This window comes from Lipomyces tetrasporus (genome assembly GCF_029532465.1).
Source record: "Lipomyces tetrasporus strain NRRL Y-64009 chromosome Unknown POJ06scaffold_11, whole genome shotgun sequence".
NCBI lineage: Eukaryota > Fungi > Ascomycota > Lipomycetes > Lipomycetales > Lipomycetaceae > Lipomyces > Lipomyces tetrasporus.
In genome coordinates, this window is record NW_026611606.1 from 907,833 (window position 1) to 929,220 (window position 21,388).

At 46.4% G+C, this 21,388-nt stretch overlaps 6 protein-coding genes across 6 annotated transcripts; 4 read left to right on the forward strand and 2 right to left on the reverse strand.

Annotated features, from left to right (window-relative positions):
- Positions 1-273: 273 nt before the first annotated feature.
- Positions 274-1,317, forward strand: POJ06DRAFT_283565 (N-terminal C2 in EEIG1 and EHBP1 proteins-domain-containing protein; the record flags this gene model as incomplete). The annotated part of the gene is made up of 4 exons (XM_056190111.1): positions 274-672; positions 729-775; positions 828-907; positions 971-1,317. 4 exons carry the CDS (start codon positions 274-276, stop codon positions 1,315-1,317), a joined length of 873 nt encoding a protein of 290 aa, XP_056041057.1.
- Positions 1,318-1,545: 228 nt separating this feature from the next.
- On the reverse strand, positions 1,546-3,297 carry POJ06DRAFT_35464 (uncharacterized protein). Its single transcript, XM_056190923.1, has 3 exons — positions 2,679-3,297; positions 2,532-2,615; positions 1,546-2,477 (listed from the first exon to the last, which is right to left on the reverse strand). Exons 1-3 carry the CDS (start codon positions 2,955-2,957, stop codon positions 1,668-1,670), a joined length of 1,173 nt encoding a protein of 390 aa, XP_056041058.1. The 5' UTR covers positions 2,958-3,297; the 3' UTR covers positions 1,546-1,667.
- Positions 3,298-3,499: 202 nt separating this feature from the next.
- POJ06DRAFT_278420 (uncharacterized protein) lies at positions 3,500-5,470 on the forward strand. The gene is made up of 3 exons (XM_056189746.1): positions 3,500-4,300; positions 4,351-4,416; positions 4,467-5,470. The coding sequence occupies exons 1-3, from the start codon at positions 3,727-3,729 to the stop codon at positions 5,240-5,242; spliced, it is 1,416 nt and encodes a 471-aa protein (XP_056041059.1). The 5' UTR covers positions 3,500-3,726; the 3' UTR covers positions 5,243-5,470.
- A 297-nt stretch (positions 5,471-5,767) lies between these two features.
- Positions 5,768-7,958, forward strand: POJ06DRAFT_286275 (uncharacterized protein; the record flags this gene model as incomplete). The annotated part of the gene is made up of 8 exons (XM_056190218.1): positions 5,768-5,808; positions 5,864-6,151; positions 6,210-6,223; positions 6,290-6,316; positions 6,367-6,530; positions 6,582-6,836; positions 6,893-7,294; positions 7,348-7,958. 8 exons carry the CDS (start codon positions 5,768-5,770, stop codon positions 7,456-7,458), a joined length of 1,302 nt encoding a protein of 433 aa, XP_056041060.1. The 3' UTR covers positions 7,459-7,958.
- A 104-nt stretch (positions 7,959-8,062) lies between these two features.
- POJ06DRAFT_283569 (uncharacterized protein) lies at positions 8,063-9,142 on the reverse strand (the record flags this gene model as incomplete). Its single annotated transcript, XM_056190112.1, has 1 exon — positions 8,063-9,142. The coding sequence occupies one exon, from the start codon at positions 9,140-9,142 to the stop codon at positions 8,063-8,065; it is 1,080 nt and encodes a 359-aa protein (XP_056041061.1).
- A 246-nt stretch (positions 9,143-9,388) lies between these two features.
- On the forward strand, positions 9,389-11,502 carry POJ06DRAFT_261860 (LMBR1-like membrane protein). The gene is made up of 5 exons (XM_056188675.1): positions 9,389-9,614; positions 9,674-9,936; positions 10,000-10,161; positions 10,215-10,302; positions 10,364-11,502. Exons 1-5 carry the CDS (start codon positions 9,612-9,614, stop codon positions 11,384-11,386), a joined length of 1,539 nt encoding a protein of 512 aa, XP_056041062.1. The 5' UTR covers positions 9,389-9,611; the 3' UTR covers positions 11,387-11,502.
- The last annotated feature ends 9,886 nt before the right edge of the window (positions 11,503-21,388 follow it).

Consider the following 21,388-nt stretch of genomic DNA (forward strand, 5'->3'; position numbering starts at 1 on the left):
GGTGTACACCAAACAATCAGTCAAATGTGCGCGGCTTAATCATGCGATGGACGGCGAGCGAAACTGTTCTTAGTTTATGAGACAGGGACACAGGCGTTTTTGGATCAAATTCAAAGTTTAAAGGAATTCTGCCAGCTCAGACCGAAAAGTCGTGTTGGGTCGACAGTGCCGGGGTAGTTTCCGGCGTCCGTGGACGATTTACGACGTAGCAACAGAAGAGACAGGACAACCGTGGACAAAAACGTCTCATTACCTGCATGAAGTATCACTAAGATGAACGTTTTGATCCCTAAATCTCGCCGTCCAAAGTTCGCAGTCAAGCTCACAATTCACGACCTAGCGAACATTCCCCTCGTTTCTGGTTTCGTTTTCGTACGCTGGCATCTACAAGATTCCGCTCGCGGTGATGCACGTGGCAGGACAGATAAAGTGCCCATTAAAGACCACAAAGCGATATGGAATTACGAGAGGGAGATAGCGCGGGTTAGATTGGTGATTGAAAAAGACGGGATGCTATCCGACAAGCACGTTGTATTTGAAGTTGTGAGCGAACATGCAGGTGAGAAGGTCGAGTTAGGAACATTGCAACTCAGTATCGCAGAATTTGTGAAAGAAAAACCCACTGGAAGGAGATATCTGCTGCAGGATAGTAAAATCAATTCCACCATTAAGGCAGGCGGGTCCCTGTGGATATGTCATGAGAAGAGAAAATTAACTCCTGTTTGCAGATAACGCTAGATTGCAGACAGCTATCGGGAGATGCTAACTTTTCTACGTATGTGGGTGATGAATGCTGAACTATGGTAATGTTCTAATTACCTAATTAGCCCTCCGTTGTCCTCGGGGCAAGTGTTTGGCGGCATTACTGGCGTAATAGCGGAACAAAAAGAGAAAGACGATCCTTTGCGTATGGTGACTCACTTACGAATATTCTCAATCAGTGTTTAGTTTGACTGACGTACTTCTCCAGATGTCCCATCGCAACTCATTGTCGCGACGGAAGCAACCCCAAGTCTATACAGAAAAACACTTACTGCGTCATGGCAGCGGCAGGACGGCGAATTGCCAGCTGAAGAATGCATTGAAGATTTATTTGCTGGAGGCGACGGTTGGGCGAAAGACGGCGACGGCTTGAGCAGGGGCCGTCGGGCGACAGATGACGCGGCGCATCCGGACGTTGTCGGAACAGTGCCTGGTGCTGGAGTAGGTATAAAAAGAAAGAACGGAGAGATTATGGGATGGGCGGAGAGGGACGATCTACGGAGCTGGAAGATTGTGGGACGACGTGCTGCCGTATCTGGACTCCAATCCAAATGAATTGTACAATAAGTCCAGCACGCACAGGATTGTATCATGACTAGCTTTAATCCTACATGGTAGACGCTAAATAAAGAACAACTTAGGCACCATAAAAGTGCAAACATAGATGAAGAAATCAAAAATAATAATATACATCAGGAAGTCACGCCCATCTGTGCCTGAAGCACGAAGCTAAGCCAGATCTCCCATAATTGATATATTACAGCATAACCCATATGATAACTATTAAGTGTCTTACATTGAATATCTCAACGGAAGACACATGCTTCTATCCCGCTAATTCCTCTATATCATAATCATACTATCAAACGATAGATATATGCGACACTATTGCCATGCTGATGTTCTTACAAACATCCTAATTCAAGCAAACTCCTGGCGGCACCAATCTGGCCAGGCGTGCCTTTAATGGCGGAGCTGGGTAATTGGCTCTTATATGGACTGCTGAATATTCCAGAACTTCCCTCAGCGTCAGCGCCTAATTTTGGCACAGCAGGGAGCCTCTTATCCGGAAGGCTCGATCGCTTGCGAGCAGGTGTAACCACGATCACGCTGTCGTCTTTCAAACAGACGCTGCTCTCTGCCAAGGTTACGCGGCGAGTGCGCTTCTTCGGGAAATCCTTGGCAATGGCACCGGAATGCCTGGTTCTCTTGGGTCCACCGTGGCCCTTTTTCAAATTACCTTTCCGGCCTCCATTATTGGCGGCGGTATCGAACGAATGATTAGCTGCTCTGCTTGCAGACTTAACTGACGTTGAATGAGGGACGCTAGAGTGGTGAATGAAACTTCCCATCTTTTTCCGTCGTGGTAGCTGAGCTCTGTTACTTACACCGGTCGCTATTCTAATGGCTGCATCAGACATGACCGCAGGAAGACTCTGTAGTCGCATGGCAGCAATGGAGGCGCTAACGTTGGCGTCAGCATTATATAGGGAGGCAGCTCGCATCCCTGCAATTGTGTGGCTACCAGCAAATGTCTCGCTGTCTAGTGATATATGAGACGATGACATCAGTGGTGAGATGGAAGACGTCAAAGTAGTCGGTTCTCGCTGAGACGCAGATGGCGGTAAAGGAAGGTCGCCGAGTGGTGTTGTGGTCTGGTTGATTTTGACCTTGTATATGGCCAGCCGAAGTCTCATTCGCAGGCGGTCGGCATGCTTACAATGACAACGATCAGCCAAAGTTCATACGCGAAGAATGAATAAGTATACCTCTTTGCAACTGTATCTTCTGGCGACTGGATCTACAGGCGGACGCGGTGAAGATTGCGAGGATGTAGTATGGCTGTGCGGGTTCTATTTAGTATTTGGTTGCGTTAGGCACTAATAAAGTCACAATGTAATAAAGGTGCTCATTACCTCGTCAGTCTCCGGGGCGTGTCGAATGTCCATATCCTGAGTCGACCGCTGCTGTGGACTACTGGGCAAGCCGATGTTACTTTGAATTTCAACGTTGCCATCCAACGCGACTTTTGAACCAAAGCCTTGCGCTTGACCGGTCTTGTATCCTTTAGGACTGCAGTCCACTGTAGCCCCAAGTATATCGACAGGCTTATTGATAGCGATGTGGGGAGAGTGCATGATATTAGCCGACACATCGCCGAGGACGCGCCTGGCGACTTGAGAAGACGCGGTCATGATTGGATGGAGAGGACGAAAGCAAGTAGTAGAAGCAATAGTAGAAGCAAGGGAAAGAGCGGCGCCGACAGTGCGGACGGAGGAATGGGATGGAGAGGATGGACGAGGTTCACCAGCGGTCGCGCGGTTGTGTTGAGCGCAAGAATGCAACGCGCGAAGAACGCGGCCCCCCGAGCACGCAACAAAACAATAGTACACTTACCCGGCTAAACACGTAAAGTTACCCGGCCTAATAATCGCTGCCGGGACACATCGCTGAGTCCCGACAATCCACACGCGTCGCTCGATCGCCCCGTCGTGGCGACTAAAATGATGCACCTTATGCAACTGTACGGACGAGATTTACGAGTTTTGTGAATTATTGGGGAAAACCATGAAAACGCGTTCTAGACTGAAGTCGCCGCCACAAGGAGTGCACGTGCGCCAGCAAGCGAGACGCGCTAAACTAAGCGCCGCGTTAGTGTGCCCCTGGGCCGGCCGTTCGACACGTGCACAACGCCAGCGCCGCATTGTGCTGCCATCCACCTCTCTGCCCTTGTCCGAGAACACCTCGCTCATAACTCCTCGCTCACGGCAAACCTCTGCTTGCTCATGCTCCAACGCTTTACCGTCCTGGAGAATAGAATTGAACACTCATAGCTACTCAGATCGTACTCAGCGCTGCCAGTTCCCTCACGATCGCTGCCGCCAGTTCAGATAAACGGGGCTTCGATTTGACCGCCCAGCAGCTTCCTTCCTACTCCGTACACAGTCGCATGTTGATAGTTACATGGCAGCGCTCACTAACGCAATGACATCCGAAACTTCGCAGTTAAATGCCGTGGTGGGCAGTGGAGTTAGTGAACGCTTCACGTCTGACCCACCAATCGGATCACCGTCGCCATCGGCGCCTCTTTCACAGTCGACTATGCCGGCGCCTCCGGTTTCAAAGTCCGGCACAATGGCTCGTCGGCAGTTATCCTGTGAATACTCAAAAGACCCATACTCGAAGCTTCTGCAATACTACGAAGCTTATCTGCCCCCTCCTAGAAAGCAAGGACGATGGGTCGACTCCCCTGATGGCGAGAAGACAGTATGGGTGCCTGACAGATTCTCTATGGCTTCTACCTCTAGCATGATGTCAACCAGCGACGACTTGGAACTGTCTCTAAGTGATGCTGCGAGCGACTGTCAAGGCTCAGTTTCCATCGGTGAACAATTCAACGGCGGTGCTTGGCCCATCAATATTCGAGTCATTCCTCCCACACCTGCCCCGAGTATGCGGAATAGTAAGTCCGTTCGACGAAATCGCAGCACACAGAGCACTCGAAGCATCCGAAGTAATCGAAGGGGGACAGTTGCAGGTATGGGTCTATCTCGTCTAAGTTTCAACCTCATTGCTCATATTTTGCAGATGAACCCACTACGTTGTCTCCAATAAATGCAGACTATATCCATTTTTCCCGATACATAGCAAATGGTAATCGTGTTCACTGTTGACGGCTTGATATTAGACACTGATGTCTCCAGGTGAAGTACTTGAACATCCTCAATCGTCGCCCCCTTCTCGCCCGACTACACCGTTGAAGCAGCGCCGTCTCTCGGGAGCATGGGCCGAAATAGATAACGATGCCGCAGCAGTTTTGCAGAATTTGACGCCACGCAATCGTCCCAAAGACCCGCAGTCGGCTGTGAGTTATCGTATCGATCAACAACAGATTTCGAGTCATCAGGAGGGCGACTGTCATCGAGGAAATTCATCCCGCAGGAAGGAAAATTCAGTTTGGGCTTGTACGTTACATACGACAGTCAATGACATAGATACGACGCAGTGGAAGTCCTACGAGTCAAGGCCACCAGACGACGCCGGAGTTGTCCATAAAGACCACCGCGGCGACAGGCACATACGTGAAGAAGAACTTGATTCTTCCGACAGCGAGACGGTAGCCAGCGACTTAGATGAGGACTTCGGATATGATGCTTATCATAGCACACTACGATACACAACTGAAAGTGACACAGTAAACGACTGTGATCGGACGCAGGCAGTTGAGCGGTCGCCTTCGTCACTAACTATTGGCATCAATAATCGTCATTCAATCGGTCCGGATTGCCGGCGCGATAGAATTATTCGGGAGAGCGGCCATAATTCCCCGTTGGATGCTTACCCCTCGGCTCGGAAAGAAAGGAAATTTAGTGCTTCCACTGTTCTCTCAACTGTGAGTAGCATGAAGTCCTCGTCGGCGAGCACCCCTAGCTCATCAAGTGGAAAACTATCATGGAAGAAGATCTGGGCCAATAAATAAACGCCACATGGAATAGGTACGCATACGGTCAATCTATCAAATCTGACTGTAACATTCCAAATCCTATCAAGACGAAATATTTATAGCAACGTTAAGGTTGGCTTGGTTGATCCAGTTTCAGCTAATCCTGTAGTAAGTCGGCTCGTATGATAGTGGTTTCGTCTTTCAGAAGAAGTGTATCTGTCATTTGAGTTCACATTCCATTGCACTCACAACTCAAAATGCCGGTGCTAGGTGCTAGGGCAGATTGCTTCCTAAAGTGGAAAAAGCCCTAACCTTGTCAAAATGTAGCAGCTGCTAATAATTGTCAACAGCTCCGAAGTCGAGAATAACATTGTTATATAAGCCCTCGCACTTCGATCAAGTCGTTAATAGCATTCCCGTGTTTATCGTGAGACCAGAGACCGTCTTCATAGTAGTATTACGAAATCTACTTTTTGGTCTAATGTTGTATGCTCGCCCCGACATGGAATACAAGCGAATCTCCATCAATTGATTCCGGTTAGCTTAAAGCAATTGTCCGAAATGTCTACCTTCGACGACGATGATCTTTTCACGGATCTATAGTAAGTCAGGTTGGTATTGTGCTCGAAATGGACGTACTCTAACGGTCTGATCTAGTGCGGACGACGATTCAGCTCCTATCGCCGACGTGTCGGCTACAACTGCATCAAACTTAGCCACTCGATCTGCTGATTTGAATGGACACCCAGCTGAGACTCGAGGAAGCACATATGCAGAAGCTCCACTTCCGCTAGTAGAGATTGACAAAACACACAGATCTGATTCTTATGATGTGGAGGATAGTGCCGAACTAGGAGATGATGAAGGAGCTGCGCAGCGTTTGGCCGCCGATAGGAGCGAGACAGAGGAGTACTCGAACCAAGATGATGTGTCGAAAGAAGACGGGTAGGATATTCTATTATTTCATGTAACGTTCGTACAGATTGGCTAATCAGGGTCGCAGGAAGATGTTTATCGGTAAGCTGCTACAGATGATGGAATAGCTGATCCGGTATTAATTCGATGGATTTGCTTTGCTTGCAGGTGGTCTGAACTGGGACACCACTGACGGTACACGTTCTGGTTTTCCTATACGTCTATGGTGCTAAGTAATGCTATAGAAACCCTGTTTAAATACTTTTCTCAGTTTGGAGAAGTCACCGAATGCCAGATCATGCGCGAAGCTACCACCGGTCGGTCGCGTGGGTTTGCATTTCTGACTTTCAAAGATTCGAAGTGCGTGAACACTGTGATGGTCAAAGAGCACATCTTAGACGGCAAAATAGTGCGTATGAGTAAACTAGGCTTTCTCTAATTCGATGCTAACTCTAAGCAGATCGATCCTAAGCGAGCAATTCCTAAAGAAGAGCAAGAGAAGACGTCCAAGATTTTCGTAGGCGGAGTTTCGCCACTTGTGACTGAGGCAGAATTTCGGAACGTATTCTCACGGTTTGGCCGTATCTTAGACTGCAGCCTCATGATCGATAAAGATACTGGCCGGTCTAGGGGATTTGGATTTATTACATTTGAATCAGATTCTGGGGTTGACAATACTCTGGCAAACTGTCCTCTGATGATTGGGGGTAAGATGGTAGGACTATTGGCTATTCGTTATATATCGCCGCAGAATTGCTGACAGTCGTATAGGTTGAAGTCAAGAAGGCGCAACCTCGGGGACGAGATGAGTATGGCGCCAACGATTCTCACAGGCAACAGTACGCGAATTATGATGAAGACTATAGTTCTCAGCAAGATCAATCTGGACAAGGATTTAATGGGGACCTGGCGGATCCGTTTTACGCTAATGGAATGACACCATCTATGTTAGCCAAATACTGGCACCGCATGCAGGCATACGTGGTGGCTCTGCAACAGATTCAAGCCAGTGGGATGAACGCCTTCCCTGCATATTCCCACACTCAAGGATATGGTCCTGAAGCTCAGGTAAGTGTGCGAAATAGTCAAGCGCAACCGTATTACCCGGGCCCGGGCAGAGCAGTGTATGATGCTCCGCGGTTTTCCGACAGCGCAGTTGGCTTGTCGTATGAGGTATGGTTTTGTCGTATCCATTCTCTTGCTCTCAAGTCTGACTGTTGCTTTAGGATGAGAACGCTGGTGATGTAGCCCACCAGAACAAGAATAGTAAGCCTATTGCTACAGGATCGGTAAATGGTATGAATTGCTTGAAGCTGTTTGTTCGCTGGCTCTGTTGACAAATTTTCAGATCGACTGGAAGCGAGTGCGCAAAACGACAGTAAGGAGCGAGAGAGCCTGCACACTTCTCAGTCGACAAGTACTATATTACAGCGGCAGACACAGCAGTCGGTACCCGATTCAGAAGCGAAAACAACAGTAACTGAGGAAAGACAGAATACTCCCGACGGTACAAACGTAGTACCTCAGGCATATCAGTCCCATCTGCAAAATTACAGCAATTATCAGCCAAATATCCCAAGTGGTCCCAGGTCATATCGAAGCCAATATCAAGTCGGGGTGCCTCCAACAGGGCCCAGGCAAGGTGGATATATGTATAACAGAGGAAGAGGGAGTATGTCGCGTGGTCGCGGCGGCTATGTGAATCGTGGAAGTGCGAGCGGATACTTTCCATATGCTCGCTAACTTTGTTCAATAATAGGTAGTGTATTTACTTTGGTGTAGTTTGGGTCATAGGCCCATCAAAGAACGTACATTTTGATCCAGTGTATACCTAAGATAGATTTCTGTCATAGAAACGATGCTAAACATAATAGACTAACGCTATGTATACCAATAACCGTCATAAAAGTCATAAGTTCGTTATTCATAGTCCTAATTCAATTAAGACTGCCAAGATTTCTTGCCGGTGCTCAATAGAGGCCCGCGCTTGACCATGACCACTGTCACGTAGCTCACAAGTGCAATATGACGAGCCCAAAGAATAGTGATTATGACATTAGACGTGACATGTTCAAACGAAATCTTATGCAGTATACTAATCTTCCTGGAATGTCGCATCGTGAGTATGAAACCTGGCGCCACGACGCCCCGAACTGTATGGCTCGCAGGAGATCCGTCAGCAGGCGCAACCTTTTGTAAGCAGCAATGGTACTTCATAGACGGCAGGACGTGAAAGATACCCCATATAACAAAGTTTAACGCACTTATAATGAGATACACTAACAAATTTGCACGCCCAGGATTCGATAACAGTTCCGAATAGCGATTGCGAAACTGAGCTTCAGCGTCCTCTACACTGTTCTCCAGTTCCTCGATTTCACAGCCAGGTGGCATACCAAGGGACTCCATAGACGATGCGGACTGGCCGCGCCTACCATGACTACGGCCGCTGCCTTGCAGTAATAATTGTTGATTTTCAACTCTGGCTCGTAACCTTAAGGCATTGTTAACTAAATGCCTTTCAGACGAGACGTTGTCTTCGCTATCACTGTCCTCAAACGTTGAATTGCCAGGGCTATCAGTGCCTATGACCTTCAGTTTCAAGAAAGTGTCGAGCGGCGGACGTGGGTCCGATTTCCGTCTTCTTGTGGTTGTTGGTGAAACAGACTTAGGGCTGGCAGGAAGTTGAAGCTGTTGCTCGCGGGTGCCGCGCTCAAATCGGCGCAGCGAGCCTGGTGACATGGGAGATGGAAGCATTACATTTTGCGTGACATCTGCCAAGTTACCATCGGAGTATCGATAGCGATGAATTCCAACCCTAGAGCTGAAGATAGCAGACGAGCGGGACGGGGAATTATCGGAGACTCGGCGAGAGCTCTTCGCATAAGATACTGCATGCTGTACTAATTGAGAGTTGGCAATCGTTCTGTTTGGGTCAATAGAGGAAAGAGGTGCGGAGTATGTTGTGTCACCTTGCCGACCTTTCACCGTTGGAAAATCGAAGCCATCGTTGCTGTCCATGCGACCGACAATGACCTTCGTAGATATCGAGAGGAGTTCAGACGCTGTGAAGTCCACAGACTGGACCATAGTCGTGTCGGTGATGCACCCCGAGGCCGGACAGGAAGAAAGACACTTGATCAGCGGGGTTTGTTTATCGTTGCCGATGGTCCGTCCTCGCATCGCTCGAAGTTCGCTTTAGCGCGCATATTTGATTGATATGCAGCGACAAAGAAATGACGTGCACGTGTCAGAACTAACTGTGCCACGGGCACTAGCCACTTGGGCGCAGCATGGTCGGCACGGCCGGGATCGCAGCTCAAGGCTTATTCGCTCGCTTTTTACGGACCTCACAGTGCGAATACTGGGTTATCTACCGCTCTATATTTGTTTTTGTTTACACTAGTTTAGCAGGACTAAAGTGGTTGGGTGTAACACGCAAATTTATCGAAATTTTCGGCGAAATCATGCCGGGTTGATCAGGATCCGAATGGCAAGATCTAACTTATTGCTGGTAGCGATGTACTGAATTTGTCTAATGTTATAACGTAGTTGTGGCTTTCGGTTCTTGGTTTCTGCCTCATTGCGTTCTATGTAGTGTGGGTTATGAACTACTTCTGCACAATCAAACGCACACCAAGCTATCTCGTCGTGGCATTGTTCTGCGCCGTGTACATCCCGTTTTCCATCATATTATTGGTTCCCATTGATCTAGCGTCATCGACGTCTGAGAATCAGCCATTACTTGCGTTGCCGCGGAACGTGACCTTTGCAATATGGAGAGTGGTGTACTGGCTCGCTTTCTTCCTGACGTGGTATGATTTTCCACGATTGAAGGTTTCGCAAGTTTCTCTACAGTTACTTACTTCCCTGGTTAGGCTTATACTGCCTGTGCTACAAAGCTATCTGGAATCAGGTCACAATGATAATGCAAAGAAGATACGTGATGCTCTAAGAGCTAACGCTCGCTATCAGTTCCTTACACTAGCAGTGGGCTTGATAGGACTGCTTTACTTCTATCTGTATGCCGGGCTCTCCTTGTATGTCAGAGCCAGTTACTACAATCTATCACTGATCTGACTGACTACGATAGGACTTCCCTCAAGGCGCTCGCTATTGCACTCTCCCATAGCTATTCCTTAATCTTGTCGATGTGGCTCATGGGCATGGGTGCCGTTCAGGTATGTTCTGAGCCGTAGTCGAATTGCAAATTTGTCTTTACGACTGCTGATACGTGATCAGATTCCGCGCGCTTTGTTTTTGAATAGTTCGCCGGAACGAATGTTGGTGTCATTAGAGGAAAGGGCGCCTTCTCTTCACGACCATCTAATAGAGTCACGGACACAGTTCAAGGATGTATCATCTGAAGTTCGTTCATTGGTTCCTGTCAAGGACGGTCCATTTCATGACTGGATTGATGATTTACTGGATGAAGTGCCAAAGGCAGGCGGTGCTCTGCGTACTCTGAATCGAAGTCAAGTTACGGAGGAGTATTTATCATCTCTGTCATTTCGTTTAAGGAAAGCTAAAATGAGCTTTGCGCGATATGAACACGAGTGGAACTTGCTGATACGGAATGCGGCTGAACTGAAGGACATCGTTGACGCAGATGCATCACGTGCTCTTCAGTTTAGATTTCGGAAATCTAAGTTATCGCCGCGATTGGCATACTTTCATTATAGCTTACTTCGGCCCGGCATTTATAAGCTTGTTGGTGCTGTAACAACAGTTTTTTCAGTAATTCTTATTTGGTCTGAAATTGCACAGGGCACGAGAGCTTCTGTGCTTGGCTTTATTTCAATATCAACATTCGGGATCATCCAAGAATTGCTGTCATTTGCGGTTATTGCGTATATGTGCATTGCGGTTTATTCAAGTCTAGCCAAAGTTAAGGTGTTCAACATCTACGTCTTAGTTCGCAAGCATACTGAAGCCCGCTCTGCAATTTTTTATGCCAGTCAAGCATGTCGGTTGACAATCCCATTGAGTTACAGTTATGTCAGCATGGTTCCCCGTCATGCCGCGGTGTCAGTTTTTGAAGAATTTCTGCAGAAGTCTATAAACTTAACGCCCCTTGGAAAATATGTCGCCATTTGGCTGCCAAGATTTATATTGATTCCCGTAGTATTTTCGTATTTCAATTTGTATGATCGCGTCCAGCGTATACTAGGTTTTGGAATGGAGTTTGGCGATGATGATGAGGTTGTAGGAAATAGAGCTGAAGGTCGTGATTTGATTAACTATGAGTTGGCTAATTGGAATTGAGAGGTTCAGGATAGCATGATGTAGAAGTAAAGTATAAATATGTTAGTATTTTGTGGATCTTCTATTGATTAGACCGGCTGCACCCAATGACGATTATAGAGTTTACCATCACCGGCAAGAATTTCTAAGCACAACCGATACCAGTGCCTCCCAACTCATGATGTCTTGGTAGAAGAGGTGCTTAATTAATGCATTTGATTTAATGATTGCGCGTCATTGTCGTGAGGAATGTCCAAGCTGCAGTGACCCGCCGTACGTGGACAATATGTCCACCATCCAGTTGGAGAAGCAGCGTACGTTCCGACCAGGTTGCGGCATTAGGGACGAACAGAGTATGAATCATTGGGATTGAGCAAACCCGCTCGAAATGCATGTATTCGGCGATGGCAAGTCATTTGCTCTAGGTGGATTGCTCAACGATTGAAGAGTCTGATAGTGAGGAGCCTATCTGTCTCGTTATTAGGTCGAGCACATATAGAAACAAGACTTTCCCCTGGCAAACAAGACTGGGAATAGGTAGCCAGCAAGTAGGCACGACAAACATAGAGAGGACGTGTTGAAAATGACATCCATAGTCAATCGTCGCTTCCAATCATCGCTTTCACTATCATGTAATGAAAATCAATCATCAGATATTCAATTACCCTTCTTTCTCTTCAAGGAGACAAGTCTAGTGTATGTTTACAATTTCTCACTTTCGCTTGGTCTCCGGCCGGTAAGTGTGTCATGCCTCACAGAGTAAGTTTTAAGTAAGAGTCTACTCTCATATTAGTTCGTTTGACTTCCAACGTTCTCAAAGTTCATATATGGCACTATTCATTTCTATCACGATTCATGCATGGGCGCTCAAGACAATGATGCCCTTATGACGTCCTTGAACAAGAGTAAACAGCCACGAAGCAAGCCGATCGCGCCGATCTCAGCTTTAACAATCATCATAACATCACTATGAAGTAACTGATAAATCTATTATGTATAATGACTCAGTAGCAGAGACACGTTGCTTAGATTAGTAGGCATCTTGAAAGTATATAATGATCTTGTTCATCTCCTTCAAACACTATCAGTATATCGATCTTATATTATCAGGTTACAAACTTCCGGCCCAATGCATGTTGGGCTTCAAGTAATGGCTAGGCGGCATGGAGGAGAGTTCATTCCGAGTTTAATTCAGTCTGGAACCTCGGATCACAACTAAACACGCATACGTCGGGTAGGTGACTGTCGTACGGCTAACTAGAGGAGCACATTATCGTTAACAATCCAACAGTAAGTAACCTCTATCTCACATGCTAACCATCTCATCATTAGCTCGAGCATCATACACCGGCAGAACGACCCGTGACGATATAATTCGCTGTTGCGTACTATGGCATGCATGACCGAGGAGCAGCAGTTCATCGGATCCGGTAATAATATATCGCTATTAATGCTACTCGCATCTATTGACAAAGTAAGAACCTACTCCCATATTAGTTCCTTTGACTTCCACATTTCCAAAAATGTAACTTTTGGTCTATCTGATCATTTGGAGAAAGGACAATTGAGAGTGATTCAATCGCATTGATGAAATACCAGATAAATAAGATTAGGTAGGCTCCAGGTCTATAACCTTGAAAGACAGTCTTGGTAAAGAAACTCACTGTTTAGGTAAAGAGATCCAGTCCTAATGCCTTGGAGTATGTATGTGAAAGGATAATCTGCGATTATTATTGTCGACAACAATGCATCAGAAACGTAAGTGAGACAGAACCCCATTATATATCCTTTGAATGTCTCACGCGACGGCAATGTCCATCTGCCCCCACTTCCGTTGAAAAATGCGTACACAGGTCCAAGTCCAGTCACCATCCACTTCCGCAACCGGCTGTCACGCTCAGAACTATAGCAAAGGTCTGCTCCAATCGTGAGATAGTTGGCCCTCGCGATTACACCGCTGCTTGTCCTTGGGCTGCAATCGGAGCCCGGATGTCATGCGGTTAGGGCTTGTAAGGCTGCTGCGGCGCGTTGGAAACGGCCAAGCAATGCACCACCGGTTTGTCGGAGTTTTATGCTTGTTAGAAGTATGGCTAGCAAGCAATTCGAAGTTCTTGCTCTTACCTTTTGAATTATTGTTCAAAAATCTATTATCTGTCATCAACGTGGAACATCTCCCCATTATATACATGTTGTCCTCCTTCGACGACATTCTTTCGTATAGTTATAGTTACAACGTATGATTCCGTCCCGCTCTGGTTCAAGAGCCAACCCACTCTTCTTGTGTCTACCACCAATGCCTTACGTCCATAAGAGCCCTACCTGCTCCAATTGACATTCCTCGACGCAACATGCCAAGTTGACAAGGCGTATACCCATGAACCGTTATTCCTTTGCCATGCATGATATCATCTCTGCCAGCTCGATATCCACCCATTGCGAGTTACATCGCCACCGGTTGGTCGTGTCGCTGTATGATGTTCGAGTCGTGTGGCAGGTGGTGCAATGTCAGGCACTGGACCTTGCTCGTTTGATTGCTGATACGAGATTAAGCTTCAAGCTCGTCGTCAAGAGAAGCTATGGAATCGCAATCAAGATTGATTGGAGAAAAAGCGCAGGCGGCTTATTTGGCGTTAATGAATGATGAAGTGAAGGACATTTATAACACCTCTACCACCAATGAACTAGCGCGCCATAGGAAAAATTCCTGTAAGGCTGAAGATGATGAAATGTCGTTGCTGCGGAGGATGACGAAGAAATGGCTAGTCACACACGTAAAAGTACCTTACCATAAAGCAATCTATTAATACCCTTACCTTGCCAGAGCGATCCGGTGCAGCCTTTGAACTGGTAATCGGTCGGGGACAACTTGCCAATGGCCAACGACGAACAATTATTGACATATTGGAAACGAATCTTTAAGCGTTATGTTTAGTTGGCCGATAGATCTTTTATTATTGCCGGTGTTGCACCTCGACCATCCCTGAACGCGTGTATTATCGGTACAAAGAGCAGTTCTGCCATCGGATGAGCCAATTTACTGTATCTGAATTTCTCAGCGATCGATATCTGCATCTTGATACAATATCTCGGCCCTCTTCATCCTTGCGGAATCGAAACGGCAACTGGACGCGGCCAGAAGCTATTCTCCTTGGCTGGTACAAACTTATCGAGGCAAAAGGCGGAATCACTCTTCTTATTGAGAGAGCGCGCAAGATATGGAAACTTTGCCACAGTATAGAGGTCTCCCAGAGCCGCAGTTTATCCAGGCTGGCTGCAGTGGTTTAAGAAGCGACATCAAATCCACAACTGCACTCATGCATGGCGAAGATAACTCTGTTAAAGATATCTACAATATGGATGAATCTGGTTTGTTCTGGAGAATGACGCCTTCTAAGGGTTTTTCTACCCAGTCTGGGCCTGGTTTCAAGCCGGACAAAACTCGGATTACTGTGGTACTTTGTGTCAACGCTTCTGGAACGGACAGACTACCGGTCTGCTTCATTGGTAAATCTAAAACGCCATGTGCTCTACGGAACACCCATCTATTCACAGTGGGAGGTCAATGGAGGTCAAACAAATCCGCATGGATGAATCATTATGAAGGAGGGGCTAATCGCATTTTATAATCATATTGGATCCCGAACTGTTCCTCAGACAATGGATAACTTCGGGCCGCACAGTATAGACCTTGAGCTGGCACCTCCACCTTCAAATATTCGTCTTCTATGGTTGCCGCCCAATTCTACAAGCCGATTTCAACCTTTAGATCAAGCGACTATACAGAATGTCGAGGTCTATTACTGGAAGCAATGGTTAAGCTATATGCTTGAAGCCTTTGAGAATGACAAAGATCCTCTTCAAACGGTGACAATATTGAATGCAATTCGCTGGCTTCTTCGAGCATGGAACCATGATGTCTCATCTACTACAATCAATAGCTGTTTTCGAAAGAGTACATTGGTCCCAGAGCTTTTGCAGCTCCCCGATGCGACTCCAGAGTTTACTTCTCTCTTTACCAATGTTCGGCAGGCTGGGCGGATTCATGCCGCCATGAGCCTCGGGAATATTTAAAACACAGCCGAGGAGTATACAGAGGAATGTCCCATACCGGAAGATGAAGAGCTACAGCAAATTATAGCCAGTCATACAGGACGGACTAGAGGACGGACTCAGGACAACGCAGATACAGATGAGGATGAGGATGATGATTCTCCTGACGTAGTTTCCTCCGCTTCCGAGTCTTCCAGAGGCGTTTGCAATGCCTTGTAGCCGTTATTCGCTACACCGAGGGACAGGAAAATACGGCACTGATATTCTCTGAGTCTTAGAGCGATATGAGAGGCATCTAGAGACTTAGAGGGCATCAATGTGTACACAAGGTCATTCATTAGATAACGAGTTCGGCATGCAAACGGATCGCCAAGCAAGCGCATCGCAAAACCCACTGTCAGCTTTATTTCTCTCATAGCAAACAACATCAACGCTATATAACATTACAATTGTTGAATATATAACTATATTAAAGCACACACTAAACAAACATTAACTACAGGTTCCTATGACCTCTATATATACTTGGGACATTGTCTTCTGGAACCTTCTAGACAACAATTGGAATCTTCCAGTGAATACCCAATTGCGTCACCGTTACACATTGCTAGAATATTCTACGATCGTAGGCTAGAGTGTTCTACACATTTCCACAACAATAAAAAAATTTATTATGTATCCACTTCACATGTACTTGAGTTATGTCGGCTTTGATTGCAACGGCTGCACCGTCTGGTATTATGTGTTTCTTCTACAGCTTCCCTCCCGTTGTCCTCGCATTGGGCCCTTTCTTCATGGCGTAGTGTTCGACGTTGCCCTTCACTCGGGTCAAAATCTTATTAGAAGCAAGCATTGTCAGTTTCAGTTGAAATAATAATATATATTGCTTGCGCAATGTATTAATTAGCAAAAAGGGCTGGACAGCTGTTCGTCAATTGATAAGTTAGTTTGAACATGGTTGACGTCTTTAGAAAACTCACTCCACTCTGGAACTTGATCAACACACAGGGTTTCTATTCTGAGCCAAGAATAGTCTCTACAAATTGTACGTCCGCAAGGCAAGCAAAGACCATATCTTATCGGCTCAAAGCCCCAAAACGACCTTGCAGGTTTGGCACCGCCGACTTCGGTTTCGGAATGAAAGCTCTGTGAAGCGTCTACTCAGAGTATCTCAGTTGTAAGCGTAATCATTTTGCCGCTGCTGTGCGCTCGGGTAGCACAAGTGAACCTATCCCTCTTCCACGCTCAACGAGCGACAGCATAGAGCTATATCGACTTGCTGGAATCGTGCACACCCTCGCCTGTAGTCCTATCAACCCATCATCGATTGTCAAATTACTTTACTACCTTCATCGATGATAAATCACGATTGTGTTCGTGTAATCCATTAATTCAAAAGTGAGGCTTTTGATACGTTCCAAAGTTTTCTAGCTATGGCATAGACTTGTACGAGATTTAAATGTCTCCGCAGTGACGTGGGAGAGTAATTTTCTGATACATTTAAGACGTTTTTGTGCACAGAATAGTATCATCCGCCAAATATAGCTTGAATCACTTTCCGTCGAACGAAATGAATTGTACCCTCGTTGAAAGTGCACGCTCCTAGCTTTTAATTCAATCAAAACTTACGTCAGGCTTCTCAGCGGAAGCTCTCGCTGCTCATCCGTCCCCAACCCCTCGATCAATGTGCAAATTCATTGTCGTAAAGCCGATATATATCTGGCAAGCTGCTGCGCAATTGCGCACAAGGAGAACCATACATGGGTCTTAGTGGAGGACCCTCTCCGCTAGCAAACTGGCCATCGGCTGACGCTGGATATTTATTATGCGCAGGCTCGATTCCGCTGGCAACCTTGCACGATATAAAGCACCTCTTGTTGCGAAAGGCTTTACCTATTTACCTAACAAGAAAACATCGACCAAGATGAGGTTTTTCGCCTGCTGTACTATTTGAAACCATTCCATGCTTTTCCAATTGCTGCACAACATAAATTTCCTGTTCGTCAGCTTGATGTGACCACTGCCTTTCTCAATGCATACTTGAAGAGGATGCTTTATATTTAACGGGCTCCTGGTTTCATTCATCCATCTCTACATATCTGCGGAATACACGTCTGTAGAGCGATGTTACCTTTCCTAACGTCAACGTTACTTTGACTAACGCTGTACGCTGTAGGCAGGCTGACTCAATATGCCAACCACTGATTAAGCCGCCCCGTCGTAGCAGTTGACGACGACGGCCCCACGCGATGACTGAATTGACTTTGTTACCGTACAAACTAACGATTACTGTATAGGGGAAGAATTGGGAAACTATTTTGGGTAAAAGTCCAAAATACCACTGAAACTTTTGAAATGTCCAATAATGCTGATCTGTACCCTGCGGCGGGTGCACGCTTTGCGCGCCGTTCAACCACTGCAATTTCAGAATCTCTCAGGGTAAGCTACATCGAGGAGTACTGTGGCGGGTACCGCGGGTACGACTGGCAGTCGTATTTTGGACATTTCAAAAAGTTTCAGTGGCATTTGGACTTTTGCCCAACTATTTTTTGATAGCGACACGTATGCTGCCTAAAGAGGATAATATTGCCAGATTATGATCGCCCGCTACACCGTCATGATGACTTGATTACTCAGTAGAGCCAGGTTCAACAGTATATACGCTAGTTTTTATTCATTTACTTAAGAAGAGTCAGACTTTTCGAAAGTATCTGCTGATCTAGAATCCGAGTCAAACCGGACAACCGGATCGCCGATATGACTCAGAATAGTGCCTACGGACCAATATCACGCCGCAGAAGTAGGTGATTCTATGTATTCTTGACTTTGTATACTTTGAAACCGTGGAAGTCAAAGGGGAGCTAATATGAGAGTAGACTCTTACTTTGTCAATAGATGCGAGTCGAGCAATGGCGAGTGAGAATAGTGATGTTATTATCCGCGTTGTTCAAGTCTTCATAGACATGGGACAAATCCCCCATTATATACATAGTTATCAAGTTTTATATCTGTTTCCGCGTACTCATCTCATCCTTGTCACTGTGCAGATCCACATATCATATCACTCACTGTGCGTGATGTCCCGCAAAATTCACCATTCGACCAACCAAAGCCCTTCATTCCATTATTAAACTCGCATTCACATAGCTACCGCCATTCTCTGATCTACAATGCCACTCATGCATCGTCATTGCATGTCCAATCGACGGTGATTGTCGCGCACTGCGTTGCATGAACTGTACCCCGGCCCAGCGTCGTTTCACGTCCACCTGTTGGCTACCTAATCGTCAAATCATGTTTGCCACGGAGACAGTCTTGTTACTAGACGTGCTAGTGCAAATGATGAGATAGTTAGCTTGTGACCGATCAGCTACGTACTATGGAACTCTTCAATATCGGGCAACCCGCTCTTATAGGGAATGACATTTGCTGAATGCCCATTGATTGCACATGCCTGTCGTCCAGACTTGTCCGAGCCGAGGACTCCGAGCTGCATGGCAGCATTCATTGAGCGCGAGCGTCTTTATCGCAAACCACGTGTCGAGCAACAGTGATTCAGAACAAGACTCTCAACAGTACTAAATCCCATATCTTTGGTCAGGAATAGGACAGGATTTATAGGGATTGGAGATAGGCTTTGTGGAGGCGGTCAAGAACTTGCTTCAGGTAGCTAGTCTGATATAAGAAGATGCGATATGGGTTCCCAGGGAAAGTCCACTATGCTGCCAAGGATAATGTCAACAACATACAGGCAAGGTATAGGTAGGTCCGTTCACAAATGGTCGGCATGGCTTTGAATGAAGCCGATTTAGAGTAGAATCGAAGGATGGTTTCATTCCACAGCAGCGCTTTACTTGCTTCAGACCGTAGATATTTTTGAGCTTGCAAACAACATGCTGAATACGAAAGCCTATGTATGAACAATAGAGCACAGCATATTACTTCTCTTAGGTGTACATAGAGTATTCAGCTTTCTACACGCCCTTCCTTAACTTTCGCAATCGTCTGGTGTCAAAGTGGGAGTGTTAAGACCGTTTTTCAGCAGCATGCAGTCATTGCTCAAGTGCTCCTTGAACTCTGATGACTGCGATAGTTATTGGCTTGTGGAGCCACTCAGCAACCGAGATTCACCTCAATACCTGCTTTGAATTTTATTAATTTAGTGAGTTAGCCCAGCACATTTGTGTCTGGCTGCCTAACGCGGGATATGCGCCGATACTGGGAACGGGCGCAGACGCGAACTCGCCAAAGGAGCATATCTCTCGTGAGAAGCTTCTATTCGCCAAAAACTAAGTGAATGAACAATCCAATAGTAGAGGGGACCAGCTCTCACAGCAAACTGTCTTATCTGTACTTCGAATACGACGCACGACGCAAGACAAAACGATCCGGCTGGTATGCTTATACAGTAGATAACTGCACATGATGCAATTGGTGACGAAGGCTAAGCATTTGGGTATAGGCGGCTTTACACATAGCATGGAGCACTGGTGCGTGTCTATTGGACACGATACAACAGAGGACGAGATCATGCATTGAGCATCGTACGAAGGATGAGGCTTGGCTATGCGGCTCGAGAAGGTATAAGTGCGGGGTTTAGACGCGTGTATCATGAGACGAAATAGCGGCGTAGAATTGGTAAGCATGGGTACATGTATGATAAATTGAGTACAAGTGAGAGCACACGGACATAGCCGTATGTGAGAACCAAAGGGGATCTTTCCGACGTTTGTGATGTATCGTTGTCGATAATAATCGTTGATTAGCACACGTATCTTCTTTCACTTACAGATTCCAAAGCGTTAGGATCTGTATCTATTTACTTTTTAAGAATTAGGTATCTTATAGAGAAAGGCACGCTATTTTTCAAGAATGAAGAGCTCTTCGATAAGAGGAATTATCTATAGTTATACTATAACCTGCTCTACGAGGCGCAAGAGTTTCGGAAGCACATATTCCACAGCCCGCAGCACACACCCGTGTATTGAGCTCTCTTTTGTTTGCTAACGCGGTCCTTCGCAGACTAGTCTGTGGACCTATTGTGGGGGCACTAACACAGAACCGAACAGCCTCCCAACATTGAATCCTGACCACAAGCACGTGCGGAGGTCCTCTACGTGACAGTGGCCAACGATCATTGGTCTACATATATGAATCCGTGTCTGAAAGGTTAACGGAATCCATTCCAGCAAGCAGGGCACTGAAGGTAAACTGATAGGACCGACGGGTGGAAACTTTCACTCTTAGTGGTTGCCGTGTGGACATAGAGGATGAGGACCCATACCTTGTGCGGTTGTGAGTGAAGCGACGGCTTCTTGAGGACACCGTTGCTACGAGATATCTCCAGTCCAAATTTACCATTTGTCCGTCCTGAAGTTGCTTGAATTGGCAAAAATGCGGCTCACTTATTGAGATTTCCGTAACGATATATTCGACGCGTTCGACGCGTCACGTCCACCGTTACTTCCATAATTTGTATATCATGCTTTCTCACCTGCTCAGAGGAGGCAAGTGGTGAAGAGGGTTGAAAACGCATGTGCGGAGTTGGATAGAGCAAGACTCACGCCTAACGAGGAGTCAGTCATCGTTCAGCACATCCTCGACCTGGTTCGCGAGGATTTTCGCCTAGACTAAATAATGTTGAAGATATGGCCAATCAACTCCTTGCTTCTCGGAATGGAGGCACGGTGGGCACGAACTGGGCTTCAAACTTCACTCAACGTCGCCCAGAGCTTAAAACGAGGCTCAATCGTAAATACGACTACAAGAGGGCCCTCTGCGAAGATCCAGACCTAATTAGGAAATGGTTTGAGCTAGTACGAAATACGATTGCAAAATATGGCATTGTCGACGCGGATATTTACAACTTCGATGAAACCGGCTTCATGATGGGAATAATCTCATCAGCAATGGTCGTTACAAGCTCAGAGCGAGGCTCTCGTCCAAAGACGGCTCAGCCGGGCAATCGAGAAT